We start from the raw sequence: 19,194 nt of genomic DNA on the forward strand, positions 1-19,194 counted from the left end.
CGTATAGAATAAGAATTGTCAAAATGTGAGCATGTTTAGATTTTGATGTTTTGCAAAAATATGAGTGTTACACTTAATCCAATTCAAATACTGGCAAATAACATAATTTGCATTAAGATGGTGTGTTAATGACATACATAAAAAATATAAAAATAATTCAAAATAACCTAATGTGATTGCACTTGATAAAAAAAAAACCTACTTCGCTAGTCATTCATAAAATTGTAGACAATTAAAAAAACTTTTTTTTTTCAAGCTAAAATCACATAAGCTTCAAACCTGATGCATAAAACAGTAAACTAAATTTATAATTACAAACAAAAACTATAACAGGTGACCATGGTTGTCTCTTGAGACTCTTTAGGGGTGGAAACATTATCACCCAATACTATTGTATGGTGGTGGTGGGGGGGGGAACTAGATGCTTTTCAGGGCTTAAACATTAAAACCAAAATCTTTATATCATATTCTTTATAAGTGGGGAAATTGGTGCTCGCCAGGCGGGTGTGATACTGGATTCAGTGCTGGTCGTATGATTTGAGTGGTGGAAGATTCCGACTGTTGCCGACCACTAAAACCGTACATGTGTTCTTTGTTTAAAAGGAGAAATTCATTAGCACTAATAATTTTCTTTGCATTATTAGTACAAAATGACCAAATTGTGTTTTTTTTTTATCTAGGCGATCAAAAAGGACAAATTGCATCACATTCCATCCAGGTGCATAATATCAAATTACAATTTATAGCATTCAATAACAAATCAAATAATAACAGTACATGTTTTAACTTTTAAGGCAGCATATGATATTAGACATATAATGACTGAATACTGATCTCAACAGAAGATGCCAAACTGATCGAAAGAAATGAAGAAAATAACTCATATTCGAGTCCATTACCCCATAAAATGCTAGTGATGTCTCTTTTACTTTGCTTTTCCTGAACTGATATTTGGATGTCATATTTTCAAATACATTGCACTTACAAATCAATATGAAATGACAGTCTAAAACAACTTTCATTCCTAACAAATAGGACTGATTACAAGAATGATTGATGAAATCCAAGTACTCAAACTCTCAAATCTCCCGTTTTGCCATCATGACTTTGAGCAAATTGATTATACATGCTTTGTAAAAGAAAACATACAAAATCAGCCATCTCACCAATTCAAATGAAAATTGCAGGTCCATAATTTATCACAGGATTGATATCATTTGTTAGATTGATTCTATATACCGGTCTAATGTATGGGTCCTAGCATTATTGCAAATCTCATCCACATGCATGATACAAGAATTGATAAATAATTTCTCCACAGAAGCTTTCTTGTCTTTGTATCAGAATATTATTAAGTAATAATAATAATAGGCATTTACATAGTGCCATCTATCTAGAAATATTCTATTCCGAGGCACGATGTTAATATTATCATTACCACGGCTTTACCTCGAGCTGCCTTTTAGTGCTCATGCATTCAAGGAATTAAACCTGCCAGGTACCCATTCACCTCACCTGGGTTGAGTGCAGCACAATGTAGATAAATTTCTTGCTGAAGGAAATTACACCATGGCTTGGATTCAAACCTACGACCCTCTGTTTCAAAGTCAGAAGACTAAATCCACTGGGCCACAACGCTCCAAGCATCGCACTGTCAACTCACAGAAGCTTTATCTTTGATTTTTTTTCCAGCCAAATTTGTTGAAAAATTCTTTAAGCCATGAATAGCACTAAATTAAATGACTGTTGTAAATAAAAGTTTTTACAAATCACTCAATTATGAATTTTAGTTGAAAACATATTATGTATTGTCTTGTAGATCAAAAACATTTTTTTTAGCCATTTTGGGTCTGACATGCACTTACATAATGTTGCATGATATTGTTATCGTGTAACAAGGCATTGCAAATTTGGTCTAAAAATTTGAGCGAGACTTGAAAGTAAAAAAAACGTCTGCAAGCAGCATGGTCCTCAAGACACCAATATGAAGATGATGATGGTGATACGAGTGGTTGATCACAAATCCCACCAGGCGATCATTTTCAAGTCCTTTTGGCAGAGACCCTAAGGGTCAACGATTGGTTCCACTTCTTAACCATCTCAGGTACAAATTAGAGTCCACTGATATCTAATCATTGAACACCGATCATCAAGCTTTTGAAGGGAAGAGTCGTATTAAGAAAATCATCCAGAGAAAGATGATAGTGACACAAATGACCGGTCCCCAAACCCACCAGTTACATGTCTTGTTGGCGTGAACCTCTAGTCTCTCACTTTCCGTCTTCAGCTTGGAATAGTTGGTAGATGCCATCTTGTTGGATTCCTCTAACCTCTGTTTGAATTGGAAGATGCAAGAAAAAGAATGGGAAGATGAAAGAAAATAATAAGATAAAGTTGGTTTTGGAATAGCCTCCCGATCAATAACCATTCATGTTGTTCATTACGAGTATTTAGAAATAAGCTAAAAACGTATTTGTTTTCTCAATAATATCCAATTTCTGTTTATCGTAAGCACTTTGAGAGCAGAATTTACTTTCTGGTCATATTACTGTAAAGTGCGTTCAGCATTGTCAATGGAAAAGCACTATATATACTGTGTGAGTAAAAAAAAAACTGACACCTCACAAATCCCATTTTAAGAAAAAAATATGTCATGAATGCATAATCATTATATATGACTGGAAAAATTTTCTTCCAAATAATTTGATACCATATTTATGTGGTATGTGTTAACGCTTGGAAGATCACGATTCTTTGCAGCAATGTAAATTTTGATTTGCGCCAAAGTAAGGCATGACTGCAATGAATGAATTCAGATGTCAGTGATGTCCTGATTAGTCTACAATAGTTGCATTAAAATCCATTTCAAAACACTTTTTCAGTAATTTACATAATTGTTCAATAAACACTATTTGGTATCAATTCTCACAAGTTATTGCATTTAAAAGGGATTAGCAAATATGTTTACTAACTCAAGTAGGATTGTGACATCATTAGCATCTGGGGTTCATTCATTGCATTCATGCCTCACTTTAGCGCAAATCAAAATTTACATCACTGCAAAGAATACCTCCTAATCATCCAAGCGTTAACCCCATAAATATGGTATCAAATTATTTGGGAGAAGATACTCTATCCAGTCATATATAATGATTATGTGTTCGTGGAATATTTTTTTCTTAGATTGCAGATTTGTGAGGTGTCAAGTTTTATTTTACTCACACGGTATATTTAACGTGTGTATACATATATGCATTGTATGGATGGTTCTGAAAGTACCCTTCCTGGGAGCCGTTTGTAAAAAAATAATAAAAAAGGGATCTCCTGCAAATTACAAACTGCGGTAACAAGCTACTAGAATCATTGTATGTGATGATGCAACAAATTTTATCTGTTTCAAAAGATAGGCAAGATTCTAACCAAAGAAATCACAGAATGTTGTGGCATGAACTATTGGTGTTGTGACACATCGCACAGGATGCATATTTCACCCTGCCCTCCAAATGGCCCTTCAGGGTAAAACACTTGTGCACCTGAAGGGTCTTTCTAATAATTCTTATCAGCCCTCCAGGATATAAAGCAAGTTGCACTTACTCTGTTGTCTTCTCTTACAATGTTACCAGCAACCATCGAGTTGTGTTTGAGATTTCTCGTCAGTGACAGCATCTCCTCTGCCAGCTTCTCCTGAATGTTGTGATGATGTTGGAGGACTGCATCTAGATCTTCAGTTGTTCCCCCATCTCCCCTATGAACAAATAGAAGTGAGGATAGTTTGTCACTCATTCATGAAATAACACAAAAAAGTAAACTTTTTTTGTTAGTTTTGCCAAGAATTGAAGTGCTACTAGAAAGAAATGGTCAGATTAGAGTCGAAACTTAATAAATCATCAAGTCTTTAAAAAGCTTCCACTCAATTTCCAAGAAAGAAACAATGAGAGTCTTGTCTAAAAGACAAACATTTCATAACAGACATAGCAAAAAGATACTAGAAAAAAAAGGAAAAATTGTATGAGAAATGTGTAAGTCATGATAAATTTTCATGAAGCAAGGCTGACACTTTAATGTACATTTACAGAACCCTATATGAATTTCTAAGGCCATATACACAAACATTGACTGCATGCAAAGTGATACACTTCAATTTAATTTGAAAGAAACAGTGAGAGCTATATGTCCTGTCTGAAAGACAAACATTTCATGACAGACACAGAAAAAAAGAAATTAAAAAGGAAAAATAGTATAAAAAATGTGTAAGCCATGACATATTTTTGTGAAGCAAAGCTAACACTTTAGTGTACGTTTGCAGAACCATCCTATTTGTTTCTAAAGCCATATTACACAAACATTGACTGCATACAGTGATACATTTCAATTAAGATTCTTAATATTTCTAGAAAAGTAGCATCAGTCTTACCTTCTTTGTCTGACACCATTTGTACTTGAAAATGTGTCATTCTGTATTTAAAAAAAAGGGAGAATAATAATATATTGAAACAAGTCATTGTTTTGGGTTAAAACAATCTAGGAAAATAAGCACTCCTGAGAAAATCTAGAAGTAGAAAGAGTGCCTACTGACTGGAAACTGTTTACATATAACATTTACATTCATCAAATTTTTAAACAAGGAAATAATAAAATATTAGGTACACGCAATTGGTGAAATTTAAGCACACAAAATGAATTTGTGAATAGTTTAATGCTGGTGTTTTTTCTTGGTTTTCCATGAGATCTGACCATCACTATTTATCCCAACCCCCTCAGTTACATGTAAGCCTTTTGAGCACCTCGTAAAAGTAATTTGGCAAGTAGGTGCATTCCCCCATCACCCTAGATATGACACTGGTTGATCGTAGACCCCCCCACCATCCCTCCCCAAGGGTACTCACATCTCCTAGGAGCTCCTTCCTCATCTCATTAGCATATCTTGAAGACAGCTGTTGATGAAGGTCTTTGGATCTCGTCACGGTTGGTGAGTTGGGGTGCTGGATACGAGATGTCTTCGCTGGAGCTAGTAGCTGGGTCTTCATAGCTTTCTCGCTGGCTGATGGCTAGAACATGAAACAGGCAGAAAACATTTTTTAAATTTGCAGGGGCTCCTTTTTCACAACTTACTGCCTAAATCGGGGCTCCTTTTTTTTTAGTTTCCAGGGCTTGTTTTTATGCATTTTGACCCCATGGATTGTTTTCCCTGACATGAAACACACTGAAATCAAACCAACAAATATAAGACACCCAGTACATGTACAACCAAGCTGAGCTAGCTGTGAACATTTGTTTTGCATGTAACGAAAAATAGGTCTATAAATATTAAAATGTTTCCCAACATTCTTGTATTTCTTCATCATGCAAGCAACATGGAGATACCAATTAGCGATTATTTTAATTTCAAAGTCACATCTCTTTTGAGGTGGTATATATCACACTTTGGGCATATCTTATATTACAGGTCTTGGCCTTACCAACTTTTCCATCTGAATAACTTCTTTTAGAAAATCAACCTTCTTACTGTAATCCTGCAGTTCAGCAGCTGGTTTCCTGTCAATGGTATCATGAAAAGGTCATAAGGATCTAATCAGGATTTTTAACAATCATATAATATTAACTCCAGTGTCCCTGACTGTACCGTTTTATAAAACTTGTTTTAATAACAGAATTATAACTGTTGAAATCTTGGTGTCTGACTGGCTGATAGAGAGTTTGTAATAGAAATAAAACTATTTATTAAAAAAAGGGAATCCCTAGTCCCTACTTGTGTAAAAATAAAAAAAAAATGTATGGAAATTATACAAATTTCATTTGTTTTCTGTATGGTGACTTACTGGTCATCTTAAGTGGTTTCATCATTTCATTTATTGCTATTAAATCAATATGTAACCTAAAGAAAGCCCAATCAATCATTCAAACAATCCAATCTCACTCCTTTCGGAACAAATTCATAGCCTACCAGGCCTGGTGAAAAAAAATAAATGTTTGTCGAGAGGCTATTTTACAGTTCTCATTCCAAATAGTTTGGCTCCCTCAATTTAAAACAAAAAAAGAAATTACCCATTCAAGAACTTGATTTTACATGTACATTTTACTATCTATAAGTCAAATGCGATTTCCTCAAAGTTCTGTTAAATATTCCCCCAAAATTACAAGAATATTCATCATTAATTCCCAAACTCAATGTTTCATGATGAGATGAAGTTTTATTTCAATTATACCACGATTAAGATGCATGTAGCTTATATACTTACATTTGAGATTTTTTCAAGTCTGCTAGCTTATCTTGTAGTGCACAGACATACTGTGGAGAAAGATCAAAATGAATATAGAGACAACATTAGCCTAATCCGAAATCAGTGTGTGGAAATTAGATTAGAAAGAGTCAACTTGGTTTATAGTAGCTGCATCATTTTAATTCTTAAACATCACCATTGGCATTGCCATTGCATCAGAAACAAACTTTTAATCAAAGCTTCTTCAACTTACATATTGTGTAATTTTGATTCATTTCTGCAGTTGATTAAACTTAACTGTTTGTGTTAGACCTCTAGTAAGGACTTTGATATTGATGGTACTGTCGTGGTAGACCCTATTTTTACTTAATTAAAATTCAAGGCAGCAACATCAGTGACAGGCAGGACACTTGACAGGGCCTTAACCCTTACTAAATATGGCCACTGCATCTAGTCTCGCTCTAGATCAAAAGCTTCGGTCTCTGTTAAATTGGTTGTTCCGCTGAACTCCGTCGGCTCCACTCAGTGACTCACCAAATAATAGAGACCAAAGTTCTCACTCTATGGCTCGATCTGTACAGGGACTCAATGGCCATATGTTTATGTATTAAGTTCGGACCAACCAAGGGCAAGGAAGTGGGAGTTGCTCGACAGCCGAAGTAACTCACTGTTTTTGTCTTTTTAAGAAATTAAGTTTATTTATTCCTGTTTTTGTGTATTTCAGGCCAAAACGGAATAATTATCCTTATTTTGGTCCAGTCCTTATGGAATTAAGGCAAAAATCCACTTGTTCACTGCAACCATCCTGCCTGTGGGGAATCTTCAGGTAGGACTATGCCTTATGGTATACATGCCAATGCTGTACATAGCACACTTTAAAAAATCATTAAACTATCACTTTTGTGACTAAAATTACTTATTTCCATACAGTTGCAATTTATTTTTCATTAGTAAGTTGGGTCCGAGTTGGGAATAATTTTTGTATTCACCAGAGCGCTCAAAAACTTGAATTTTTGGCGTATTTTTGTGTACGCCCTCTATTGGTGGAAAGTAATATGGCAAGAAAATTTTCATTCTCTATTTTTAATTAAGAAAAAAATCATTTAAAGAATCAAATTTACATAAGAGCCAAGTTATAAGATAAACAGCTGTATTGGAAACTGACAGTGTAAAAAAAAATCAAGCATTTGTCCCTAAGAATAAGAGAAAATAAGCCAAACATTGCCACCTTTATTTTGCCACACATGGAGATATAACTGAGAACAAGGTTATAATTATATCATAACATTGTTCATTGAAATTTGAATGAGTGCAAAAATCGATGAGCTTCATTGGAGGGATTTTGCATTGTTAACCCCCTAACTTAGTAACTAGACAGCTGGCAGCCGTCTGTTTCGAGGAGTTTTAAAAAAAAATTTTTTTTATTTTTCCTCGTACACAGACAGCTTGCTATCGTGCAGCCACCACGTGATTAGGGGACTTGCAATGCAAAATCCCCCTGTCGGGACTCTTCAATTTTTGTCTTTAATGAATAAAAATTTTGAAAATTAATGTGACCAAAATGCAAATTAATATTCCCTCTTGGCATTAATTGCCATAAAACAGAGAAAAATCAAGTTAAAAAAGAAACAGAAACAGTGACTTACCTTGGCTGTCGCGCAAATTCATTTCCCTATTTTATCCGATCTTAAATACATAAACATATGGCCATTGAGTCCCCTGTACAGATCGCACTAGAACTTCGGTCTCTGTATTTGGTGAGTGAAGCCAACGGAGCTGAGTTCAGCTGAACAACCAACATAACATTAACAGAGCCCGAACTTAAGCTTTTGGTCTACCCCCTAACATGCCTAATGGCAGCTGCACAATCACGAGCCACATAATTATCAAAATAATCATAATTATAATAATTACAATTAAAGGCATTATTAATAGAGACAATAATAATTATAATTATGAATGATTATGATAACAATTATGATTAACATGATTAATAATTATTTTAGACAGTAATACTAATGAAACAAAGTCATGTCTTGATAATAATAATAATTTTAATAATTGGGATGGGACAACAATAATGAAACGATGATGAGACGATAATAATATTAACAATATCATTGACACCAAAATAACAATGAGACAATAACGAGTGAGTCTGACTATTCGGCGGCGCAGCATACGGGGATTACCGGCCCGGCCGGGCCGGCGCCGGTGCAGCCAGACTGACGTTAGCGCTGACGATGGATGCATTCGCAAAATCATTAGGCCCTACCTTTTCCAGGCGCCAATCCCCCGATCTATTTTCTGCAGCCATTTCTTCACATCTTATTAAAAGTCGTTGGAAATTTACTTCTTCACGAGAAGCTGGCATCTTTGATATCAAATGTGATATTGATAACGTTACAATCATCAGATGAGAAATAAGTGACGTGGACAAAACTGCCGCAAACATAAATGTGAAGTTCTTATTCTGCTCATCGCCTACTGACACTGAAGTTATCAACCAATTTCGAAGATATTTCTCAATCTCGATCTCTGTCTTAATTTTTTATGAAGATTCTAAAATTAGAGTTAGTGATTTATAAGGAATCCTAATTTCTCTCTTGAAAAAAAATCGTACGGGGCAATATTATGAAAAAAGAATAATAGCGGTCAAGTTCACCTCAGTTTATTTTCTATGACAGCTGTTACTTGAAATAGATATGGGAGCCGGATGATAGAACATTATTTTTTGTCTTTAATTGTTATTTATTGAATTCATTCAATACATCATTCATTTCACTTGGAAATAAAAAGAAGTATCTGTAAGTATACACATAAGTACATATATAAGTATGTATGATGTTTTACATTGAACTAATTTGTAATATGAAACTCATTAAGTACTTGTACAGAATGAATGAAATTAAGAAAAATATATAATCCGGAGGGACAGGAACCCCACACCATACACATAAAACCCCAAACAGCAACAAATACCAAATATATATATATATACATCTATTAAGTCAACTTCTTTCTTGAAAATACTATGTAAAAACAAACAAATATAATACAAATCACATTACATGTACCTCCAAATCTTAATTAAGCATATACCATATTTAATATCACTCAGCTGACAAGCCATAGTCAAAAACACTTACTGATAGCATTTTAAGAATTCATCTGTTCACTGTTATATTTGAATATGTTATCATAACATATTCAATTAAATATGTAAACATTTATTGAGTTATCTTTAATTGGCCATGAAATCATACACCGTAAAAACTTTGGTGTTAAAACTGACACCAATTGGTGTTAATAAAGGACCACACCCTGAGGTGTTAAAATAACACCCTAAAGATTGAACATAACACCAAAGAGTTTAAATGTAACAACCATAGGTGTTGTAATAACACCTATAGGTGTAAAACTATAAGACCACCAATTTAACACTGGTGTAAAATAACTGGTGTGGTCCTCTGTGTCCATCGGTTAACACCACAATTTTTGCTGTGTAATAGGGCATTTCATTCCACAGAAATTAAAAGTAACCTACAGTAATATGTACATGGCAACACCCACTGAAAATGATTTGTTCACACAATCAACTATCTCGAGATTAAAAAATTACGTTTTACATAACATCTCATCTAACTTCTGCACTCTTGAAATAGTTGGGCAAAATAAATGCCCAACTTTTAACCAACCATGGGCAACATTTCTGTCCAAACAATTATTGGTTAAAATCTGTCCATTGGGTAAACAAATTATTGTGTAATAAATTTGCTCAAAAAGTGGATAATTGCCCAGAATATATATTTTTACTAACATTAATTACCCAACCACAGTGGACAGTGTGTTGCCCAACATTTTAAGTCTGAAGTACTGACTCAAATATCACTAAAAAAATCTATCAATGCGAATAACACTGTACTTATACTATTCTACCTAAGAAATTATGTACACATCATACATATTTTTTTATCATGTGTCTTTACATAAAAAGGAAAGTGTCCCCGTCTAAAAACAAATCATGTCTGATCTTTAAATGTTTATGTTTAAGTTATAATTAATTTCTGAAGTTTTATTCAGAAAGTTATTGATGTAAACATCAATTTCATAAACGTCAATCGACTGTTTATATTAAGCGTACCTAGTATTATTTTTCAAATAAAATACACTAAACACAGCAAAAACTGTGGTGTTAACCGGTATACATAGAGGACCACACCAGTTATTTTACACCGGTGTAAAATTGGTGGTGCTAGTTTTGGCTATAGGTGTCATTACAACACCTATGGTTGTTACATTTACACTCTTTTGTGTTATGTTCAATCTCTAGGGTGTTATTTTAACACCTCAGGGTGTGGTCCTCTATTAACACCAATTGGTGTCAGTTTTAACACCACAGTTTTTACAGTGAATAACACTCTAAGAACATGACATTTCCAATTTTGATGAAATATAACATTTCGTGTGAAATAATTTTCTGTTGAAAGATTAATTCATGTAATTAATGTGCTCATATTGGAATATTACCAAGAGGCAGATGTAGCTTTATCCCATTATATTTCTCAAATGTATAAAGATTATGATCAATTATGATAATGCAAAAAAATATGCATTCTCAAGAATTCCATATAAAAACATACACACTAAGAAATAGGGGATCAAATTTGAACCCTCCGGGTTGGTACAATAGCTGCACCCAAATGGGTGCTAATGAGTGTAATTATGCTCATTGGAGGGTGGATTTAGCTATGTTAAGTACCCTATATAGGGTGTGAAATTGAACAATGTGATAAAGGTTCGAATTTGAACCCTTTTTAATGTCAATTAAGTACTTGCATCTTAACAGGTTCATATGTGCACCTATTAGGGTGCAAGCGAGCATTTCTTGGTGCATTTAATGATAAAAGGGTGCATTTTTTCACCTTTTGCCACTCAGGGTGCAAGCTTACACCTCTAAAGGTTGGTACAAGTGCTTCATTAATCAAACATTTCTTATTGTGTAGAAGACAAAAGAAGTATATAGAACACATCTGAATTTCCAAGGTTTTAAAATGAGAGAAAATCATTGCAACAGTATTATAACACATTTTTTTCTTAAACATTCCTAATGAAAAACATTTCAATCACAGACACCATAACTTGTAACATAATTCATTCCAAAAAAATGTTCAATCGCACATGTTTTTCTTACCTAACTTATATGAATTCTAAAAGTTATATTTCTATTTGTTCAAACATTAATAATGTTTTTTTTATCAATATGTAATCATATGTCATGAAAGAATGCTTGTTTAATTCTGACTTTTTTCTTGTTTAATTATCTTAATTTCATACATCATCGTTACATCATTAAAGTCATGATCTAATAAAAGTCAATGAAATATTCAATAATTGTAAGTTATAATTTTATTTTATTTCCTTTCGCGTTTACATTGGTTCATAAAATCTAACTGTATAATTGCAAGAACACATCAAACAATTCTACTTCTTTATACTCATATCTGTAGGCCTACAAGAATTCGGCAAAAATACGAGCCAGGTTTTCATCCATGTGTTGCCTAGATTTTAGTTGTCGCCAGTGACCTTCGATTTTGTTTGTTGTGTAGCCGTCCTTATTTTTTTTTCAATCAACAGAATGATTCACAGTTTCATGAGAAAAGCCATGCTTCACCAAATTAGAGTAGAATTTCCAACAATCATGATCTTGGTCCCTGAAGGCACTTCTTTCGCTCAGAGTTTCTTTTGATCAGTCATCAACAGCCCCCGCAACAGCCAAATGACACTGATTGTCCCTTGTGATATTTTCGCTTCCCAACTTAATTTTGATTCATCAATTTGAACGACTTTGCCTAATTCGCCTCCTATCTTCTCCTCTTCATATTCAAGTAAAGTTACTTCACATATGTTTCTCGACAGAACATTTCCCAATCTACTGCCACCCCGGACTGCCACCTAGCTAGCTGCTGATTTGCATTTATGTCATCCAGGGGCGTCGATCCATTTTTCAGATTGGGGGGGGCAAAATCATGAATCAATTTTCCAAAAGCGCTCGATCATAAAAAAACAAACTCACACACACACACACATACACTCATATGCCTATATATGTGTGTACATATATATATATATGTATACACACACACACACACATATATATATACATATCTCACCAGCAGATTAATGCGAGCGCGAAGCGCGAGCTGAAAATTTTGATATTTCGATCTGAAAAAAAATGAGTTAAATGGACATTATTTTTAATATAGAACAAGATATATATATCCAACAAAAGATTATTGCAAGTCGAAGTGGGAGTTTTTTTGAGGTTTAGAACTGAAAACGGGACCATATTCACCTATTTAATCATGGAGAGTATAGGTTTTTGTTACAGAAATGATGCGAGCGCGAAGCGCGAGCTGAAATTTTTTGATATTCCAATCTGAAAAGTGGACATTTTGAGCACGATTTTAGACGAAGAACGAGTTGTGTATCTCAATCTCGCTTGCTGATTTCTGTGTAACATTACAATCTTATTTTATTTTTAGCACATGCGGAATTATTGGGGGGGCAAAACGATATGCTTGCCCCCCCAATATTTTCATTGGTGGGGCGATCGCCCCCCTGCCCCCCCCCCCCATAATCGACGCCTCTGATGTCATCATCAAATTTTGTGGCACCCAAAGTTTTGTGTCCACCGGCAGTAAGTCATTTAAAAATCCTGGAATGCTTAATTGGAACATGGACCTATCACAAGTTCCTCCGATTGATATTGTTTTTGAGTATTTTCTTTTATGGAACATCTTTCCACATATATACACTCCCATTTGTATCCATCCAGCCGATCTTTTGTTTCTATATCAAACGCATAATACATTCTGGGCAAAGATAAGTATTGAGAAAACATAAGCTACTGAAATTTATGATTCTTCTGGGCAATTAGGCCCTTAAATTGCGAAAAAAAGTCTTATATTCATAAGAGACTGAAGTTTACGATCCTTGGTAATGACATTGTTGAATTTTCTCTTTACTTGAATGTTGATGTCAGCTTTAGTGGCAGCTGACGTTGTGGCATGTAAATTACATACCACGGTTATCGGGAGCAGAACCAAGATCAGTATTGCTAAAGAAAAGACTAAAATTGGCAATGAATCAGCGTGCATGTGTGTTGGAAATAGTATTCTAACTTTTGATATTGTTGATACTCGTCGGATTCGTGGGAAAATGTGAACCAAAATTGTGAGTGCCAACGTTAAATGTCTTTCAGATATTTGTAAGTGATGTAAAATAAGTTTATCAAGATCTGTCTCGAAATGAAAAGAAATGTAATTTGGGGATAGAAGAAGATTATGGTTGAAAAAAAAAGTCCAAAAATCTTCTTTCGGTCCGATGTGTTGAAAATTGCGTCGGGTTACATGTTCCGATTGTAAGGAAATGCTGGCTCCACCTAGTTAAAGGGGAAGTTCACCCTGAAGAAAAGTTTGTTGTAAAAATAGCAGAAAAAATAATAAAAAATATTGGTGAAGGTTTGAGGAAAATCCGTCAATGATTAAGAAAGTTATTAGAATTCAAAGTTTTGAATTTGTGACGTCATATGCGAGCAGCATTCCTACAAAGCGAATGGTAAAAAATATATGAAATGTCATTTTCTCAGAAAATTGAAAATGGTTTTTACTGTGCCTTTTGTATATCAATAGACAAATCATTTCACACCCGATCATAAATAGAAAACAAAATAAAGTTATCAGGAACCGTACAAAATTTGAAATTCATTGATTTTTTACCATTCGCTATGTAGGAATGCTGCTCGCATATGACGTCACAAATCCAAAACTTTGAATTCTAATAACTTTCTTAATCTTTAACGGATTTTCCTCAAACCTTCACCAATATTTTTTATTATTTTTTCTGCTATTTTTACAACAAACTTTTCTTCAGGGTGAACTTCCCCTTTAATGATAATTTATGTGTAAAATCCAAAATCTGCTCTAATTAACTAAGTAATGCCTCTAAAATGCGGCCAAATCATGGTTTCGAGAACCACTCGTCGATTTGTATATGCGCACTTTTGTACAAAGTCAAAGGAATGGTGGAAATAGGGAACCGTGTGTGTGACTGAATAAACTAAACTAAGCACTGCTTTATGAAGTGAACTGTTCCCAATAATTTAATAGGAAGCTGATCAAATGTCCTTTTAAGAATTTCAACATTCAGTTTCAAGTTGCATGATCGGCGAGACTTGAAAGTAAAAAGTCAGCGAGCGACGCGGCAAAAAAATTGTGGGGCGGATCTATCACGAAAAATGTCAAGGGGGCTGAATCAGCCTCCCCCTTGTCTTTTTAGGGTTAAGGACTACACTCAATTTGGAAAGATACTTTACATATACTAATTCCTAACTTCCACTTTCTTGCCTCTCGATTTCACTGCTACGTTCTACCTCTTTCCACTTTTATATCGGTCCTTTCCAGGACTTAACACATGGTGTACCATAAACCACTCTTTCATGATTACTTTGCCTCTATGTGCATTTCTTGTATTCACAGTTTACAAAAAAAATGTATGGAATTACAAGCATTGTGTTGACTTGTTGTTCAACACAATAATCCTGTGACAAATGATAAATTCATTTAATATGGCCTAGGGAAATCAAAAAGTTTTTATAAGGTGTAATGCGATGTTGTGTTCATATTAAGCCTGAGTCGAATCGATTTTAAAATCGGTGTTCTTATTTCTTCCATATGAACATCACATACTTTGCTGACATCGTCAATATTCTTAGTATGACCATAAAATCTTGTTTAATCGTAATAATTTAGATGAATTTAGGGCTCGATTCGAAACATTCCTTTTTATTTTGATCGCATGCTCATAATTGCTTCTAAAAAACTGGATTGTCATATCAGGATTAATTCTCAAACATCGTCATAACTCATATTCCACAATCTTTCCTCACAATCGTTATATCAGCATTGAATAGCAATTTAAATGACCATCCAGAGAAAATTACGTATTTATTCCCATAAATTTATTTGGAGCTCATTTTGGATCCAACTACATGTACACAATCTCAGGCAAGTTACAGCGCTCTCCGTTGATTGCACTTGTTTGCTGGCGCTGACGCCAAGCACGCCTGTCGTTTCGGGAGAGTGAGTGTACGAAGCTGCGGACGGGGCTGGTGAATGGACTGCGAATGCTAGTCGACCGAAAATCATTCGGATCGACTCTGCGTGATTCATGTCTTTATTATTGTTTCATTTTGAACTTATATGTTGTCATCTGCAAATATCATTGTTGAAGATATTTTGGGAAGAATTCTGCTTTGGTCCCCGGCCTTTTTTGTGTGTTTTGTGATCATGGAAAATACAAACGAACTTTGCTCTGTCATCTGCTTGTGCAACGCTCACCCGGCCAACGCCAGCGCATACCGTCAGTGCGTAGTGCATATGCAAAGCGCATCGCATCGACGCAAAAACAAAAGACTAAATTTTCCCCGCCTTCAATATTCGATGCATCGATGTTCGATCGAATTAGAGCTGTCGAACACCGGTTTTCAAAATAATCGATATGACTCAGGCTTAGTTCATATGTCTTATCTTATTTCACCATCTTGTTAACAACTGCAGAATAGTGTATAAGTTTTGAGTGACATTAAGATTATCACATGTAGTTATAATTTGTTTACCTTTTTCTTTCTTATTTCAGGGCAATGGAAGTTTTCCTTTATCGGGTGCCTGTCTTATTCAGGCGAACAGCTACAGTTTTATTCAACCTTGGTCTTCAACCAAGGTACAATCAGAATCTTGTTTGGGGATCAACTAGAGTGCTCTGTGATGTTATCGTTCAGCCAGCAAGAACTTTTTGCATTGATTCAGTTGTATCAGATTTAAAGAGAGTAAAACTTTCTGAGTCACTTCCTTGCATCAGGGCAACATCTGAAAGGAAATCCTATGGGATCTATAGGACCGCTATCAGGACATGTTCCAGTGAAGCCGTGAGCAAGCGTCGTGTGATTCCCAACGAAGCAAGCAAGCAGTACTTAGCCAGCATAGGTCTCGACTGTGACAGGTTACAGAAGTCCCGTCCTACTGTGCTAAAGCAGAATGTGAACAGTCTACAGCAACATGTAAACCTCCTCAGGAGTCTTGGTCTGAGCGATTCAGACATTGTCAACATCATCTACAAGGAAGCCTCATTCCTGAGGAAAGATGTGAAGTCTGTGTATGAGTTGGTAGAGTACTTGAAGAACATCGGTCTGAAGGACAGTGAGGTGGCCAACATCTTTCAGAGGGCACCCCGTTTTTTCACCACACCTGAGACTGTCATGGACAATGTGGAGTATATGAAGTACCTTGATGTCACAGACAAGAATATCTGCTACACCCTGATCTACACTCCATCTATGTTCTACAGGGTTCAAGGTGGGGTTGAGCGGGTAGCTTCATACCTCAAGCAAGTCATGATGGAGGAAAATTTTGTGGGAGACCATAACCGTGTCATCCGTTACATCATGAGGAATGATCCAGCCCTTTTCATCCGTCAGGTTTCTGAATTGGAGAACAATGTGAAGTTTCTCAAGCAATCTGGATTTCATGGAGAGGACTTGATATCAATCATTCGTTACTGTCCTAGTTCTGTGCGCATTGGAACCGAGTTCCTCAAGTCGCGCCTGGAATATCTCCAGAAGCATCTGTCTTTGACCAATAATGCATTGAAAGACCTCATTCGAAGGCATCCTCAGTTGCTTCATGCCAGTGTAGAAACAATACAATCTCATATTGATCTTGTTCTTGAACTAGGTTTCACAACAGCGGATATGGTTAAAACGCCTAGAATCTTTGCTCGTAGTCTGAGCTCCATCAGATCCCGATATGAAGAACTAATTGAAGTTGGATGCAAGCCTAATCTTGGTTCATTCATTTACTCCAAAGAGAGGCATCAGGAGATTGTGCAAAAATTCAAGATGAACCAACGCAAGAAAAACAGGAGTGAAGAAGTTAGTAACTGAATAGTTGTATTTGTTATTTTATGGAATTAATCTACATGGAAGGGGCCAATTATCTGAAAAAACGCTGTGTTAAAATGTATAATAATTGAAAGAAATTGTTAAATCACATGTGCTTAATGTATGCAGAAAGCCAGAAATAATGCATGAATATTTCCTTCTGTGGTTGTCATTAGTTCCTTTCTTAAAGATAAATGAACAAAAATGCAGTTAAACTGATGTCATGAGCAAGTCTGTAAAACCTGGGCCTCGTCTTTAATACAAAGAGTTGTGATTGATTGAATCAACCACAACTATGGAAAGCCAGGTACAACATCTAAAATGCATGTTCAAAATTTCTTCTAACTATGATGGATATTCATACATTTATTGTTTTCTTGAAAATTCAGTGTGCTTCTCTTAGTTTACAAAGGACATTGTTAAAATTTCTTGTAGAAAATATCATGACAATGATGTATTTCCAAAGAATTGAGGTTGATCGGATCAATCGTAACTCTTTGTAGGATGATCGGATCAATCGTAGCTATTTGTAGGATGGGACCCAGTATTCTCACTATATCATTGTGGATCTATATATCTGGTATAGCTACATGTACATAATGTGAAATCATGAAATCTCATCCTGAAAAACAATCACACTGTAGGGGAAGGCGGGGTAAGTTGTGACGGTTTTTGCTTTTTCCAAGTTAGAATTGATATGATTAATAATCTTGTCAAAATAAGTACCTTGCCTTGAAATTTAATTCTTCTGAAATATTTTCCACCTATATATAACTTTCTATCCCCACACTGAAAGTCATTGTGACCTTTGAAAAAACCGATGTCAAATGGCTCAACTTGCCCCATATATGGGGTAAGTTTGAGCCACCTTCTGGGGTAAGTTGAGCCACAAAAACTATGTACAAAATGTATGGGGGGGGGGGAGAACCAGCATGTCAATTTTTTGTTTAAAGTCTTTTCACTTGCTGATTCTCTATAAATACTAACATCCTGTAAAAGGAAAGAGCAGTCATGTAAATTTGCTCCTTTCAGCCTGCATTTCAATCGATTTTTATGGTTTGTTTGTTTTTTAAGATACATTACCATGGGAATTACCATGGCTCAACTTGCCCCATGCTGTTTGGCTCAACTTACCCCAGTCCGAACTTAGTGCGATAATTTTGTATCCACACATTTACTATGCATCCATCATATAAAAGACTATGACAAGAATGAAGATTCATACCTGGACTAATAATGTTGTTATCATGTCTTTATTATATTTAAAGACGTGTGTGTTTATAAAGCACTTATCTATTTCACACTCTTTTTTACTTTTTTGGCTGAAATTCATATTTTTCCCTCTAAAAAACTACTTTTTGTTTCAAAGTTGGAAATAGTGCGGTGGGGTTAGGGGTTATGCTATGGGTCATCAATACATGACACCACCACAATGTCAAACTCATTCATTATTGGCCTGGGGCTGGTGGCTCAACTTGCCCCTATGCTCAACTTACCCCGCCTTCCCCTACACTGTAGATCACCAATGAAGATAAGGTCATGTGAATATTATTGCTTGGAAAAGAACCTGACATTAGACGTGAATCCCATAATTATTTTGATAATATCTCAGTAAATCACACAATTACCTCCAGAATCCTTCAATGGCACATATTTTTTTATTTGTGCAAACAGACACTTAGGCAGTAATTTTATAGTCTTCCACAAGTGGCAGTTATTAGTTTAGTTTTACTGGCATTGAGCATTTTAGGTATTTTAACAGACATATATTGGAGGAATAATTTATGCTGTATGCAACCCCTGAATCTAAAAAAAAAATATGTTTTTATTATAAATTTTATCACAGAATTCTAAGAATAAAAAAAAATCAGCTCATTTTATTGTTTTTGGTCCCTATAATAGTCTAAAACATTTTAAATATTCTTGCCCCCCCCCCTTGGAAAAAAAAATTGTGTATAGCCATTGATATGTATC

The 19,194-nt window shown here is 35.1% G+C and overlaps 2 protein-coding genes across 3 annotated transcripts; one reads left to right on the forward strand and one right to left on the reverse strand.

Annotated features, from left to right (window-relative positions):
- Window positions 1–1,669: 1,669 nt before the first annotated feature.
- On the reverse strand, window positions 1,670–8,742 carry LOC121415576 (vesicle transport protein USE1-like). Its single transcript, XM_041608840.1, has 7 exons — window positions 8,497–8,742; window positions 6,240–6,289; window positions 5,460–5,535; window positions 4,887–5,048; window positions 4,415–4,455; window positions 3,595–3,745; window positions 1,670–2,332 (listed from the first exon to the last, which is right to left on the reverse strand). Exons 1-7 carry the CDS (start codon window positions 8,674–8,676, stop codon window positions 2,150–2,152), a joined length of 843 nt encoding a protein of 280 aa, XP_041464774.1. The 5' UTR covers window positions 8,677–8,742; the 3' UTR covers window positions 1,670–2,149.
- Window positions 8,743–13,357: 4,615 nt separating this feature from the next.
- Window positions 13,358–17,275, forward strand: LOC121415578 (transcription termination factor MTERF9, chloroplastic-like). 2 transcript variants are annotated; one of them, XM_041608842.1, is made up of 2 exons: window positions 13,358–13,457; window positions 15,921–17,275. In XM_041608842.1, exon 2 carries the CDS (start codon window positions 15,925–15,927, stop codon window positions 17,221–17,223), a length of 1,299 nt encoding a protein of 432 aa, XP_041464776.1. In that variant the 5' UTR covers window positions 13,358–13,457; window positions 15,921–15,924; the 3' UTR covers window positions 17,224–17,275. The 2 variants fall into 2 exon arrangements, with proteins under 2 accessions (XP_041464776.1, XP_041464775.1); XM_041608841.1 differs by having other exon boundaries at window positions 13,386–13,491.
- Window positions 17,276–19,194: the final 1,919 nt, after the last annotated feature.

Source organism: Lytechinus variegatus, chromosome 5, assembly GCF_018143015.1.
Source record: "Lytechinus variegatus isolate NC3 chromosome 5, Lvar_3.0, whole genome shotgun sequence".
Classification (NCBI taxonomy): Eukaryota; Metazoa; Echinodermata; class Echinoidea; order Temnopleuroida; family Toxopneustidae; genus Lytechinus; species Lytechinus variegatus.

Excerpts from the sequence above, each read along its gene's own strand:
- LOC121415576 (XM_041608840.1), bottom strand. The coding sequence starts at position 8,676 with ATGTTTGCGGCAGTTTTGTCCACGTCACTTATTTCTCATCTGATGATT. Across the intron at positions 6,290-8,496 it reads GGGATTGGCGCCTGGAAAAG|TATGTCTGTGCACTACAAGA; the intron begins GTAGGGCCTAAT and ends CTTTCTCCACAG. Across the intron at positions 3,746-4,414 it reads AATGGTGTCAGACAAAGAAG|GGGAGATGGGGGAACAACTG; the intron begins GTAAGACTGATG and ends ATTTGTTCATAG.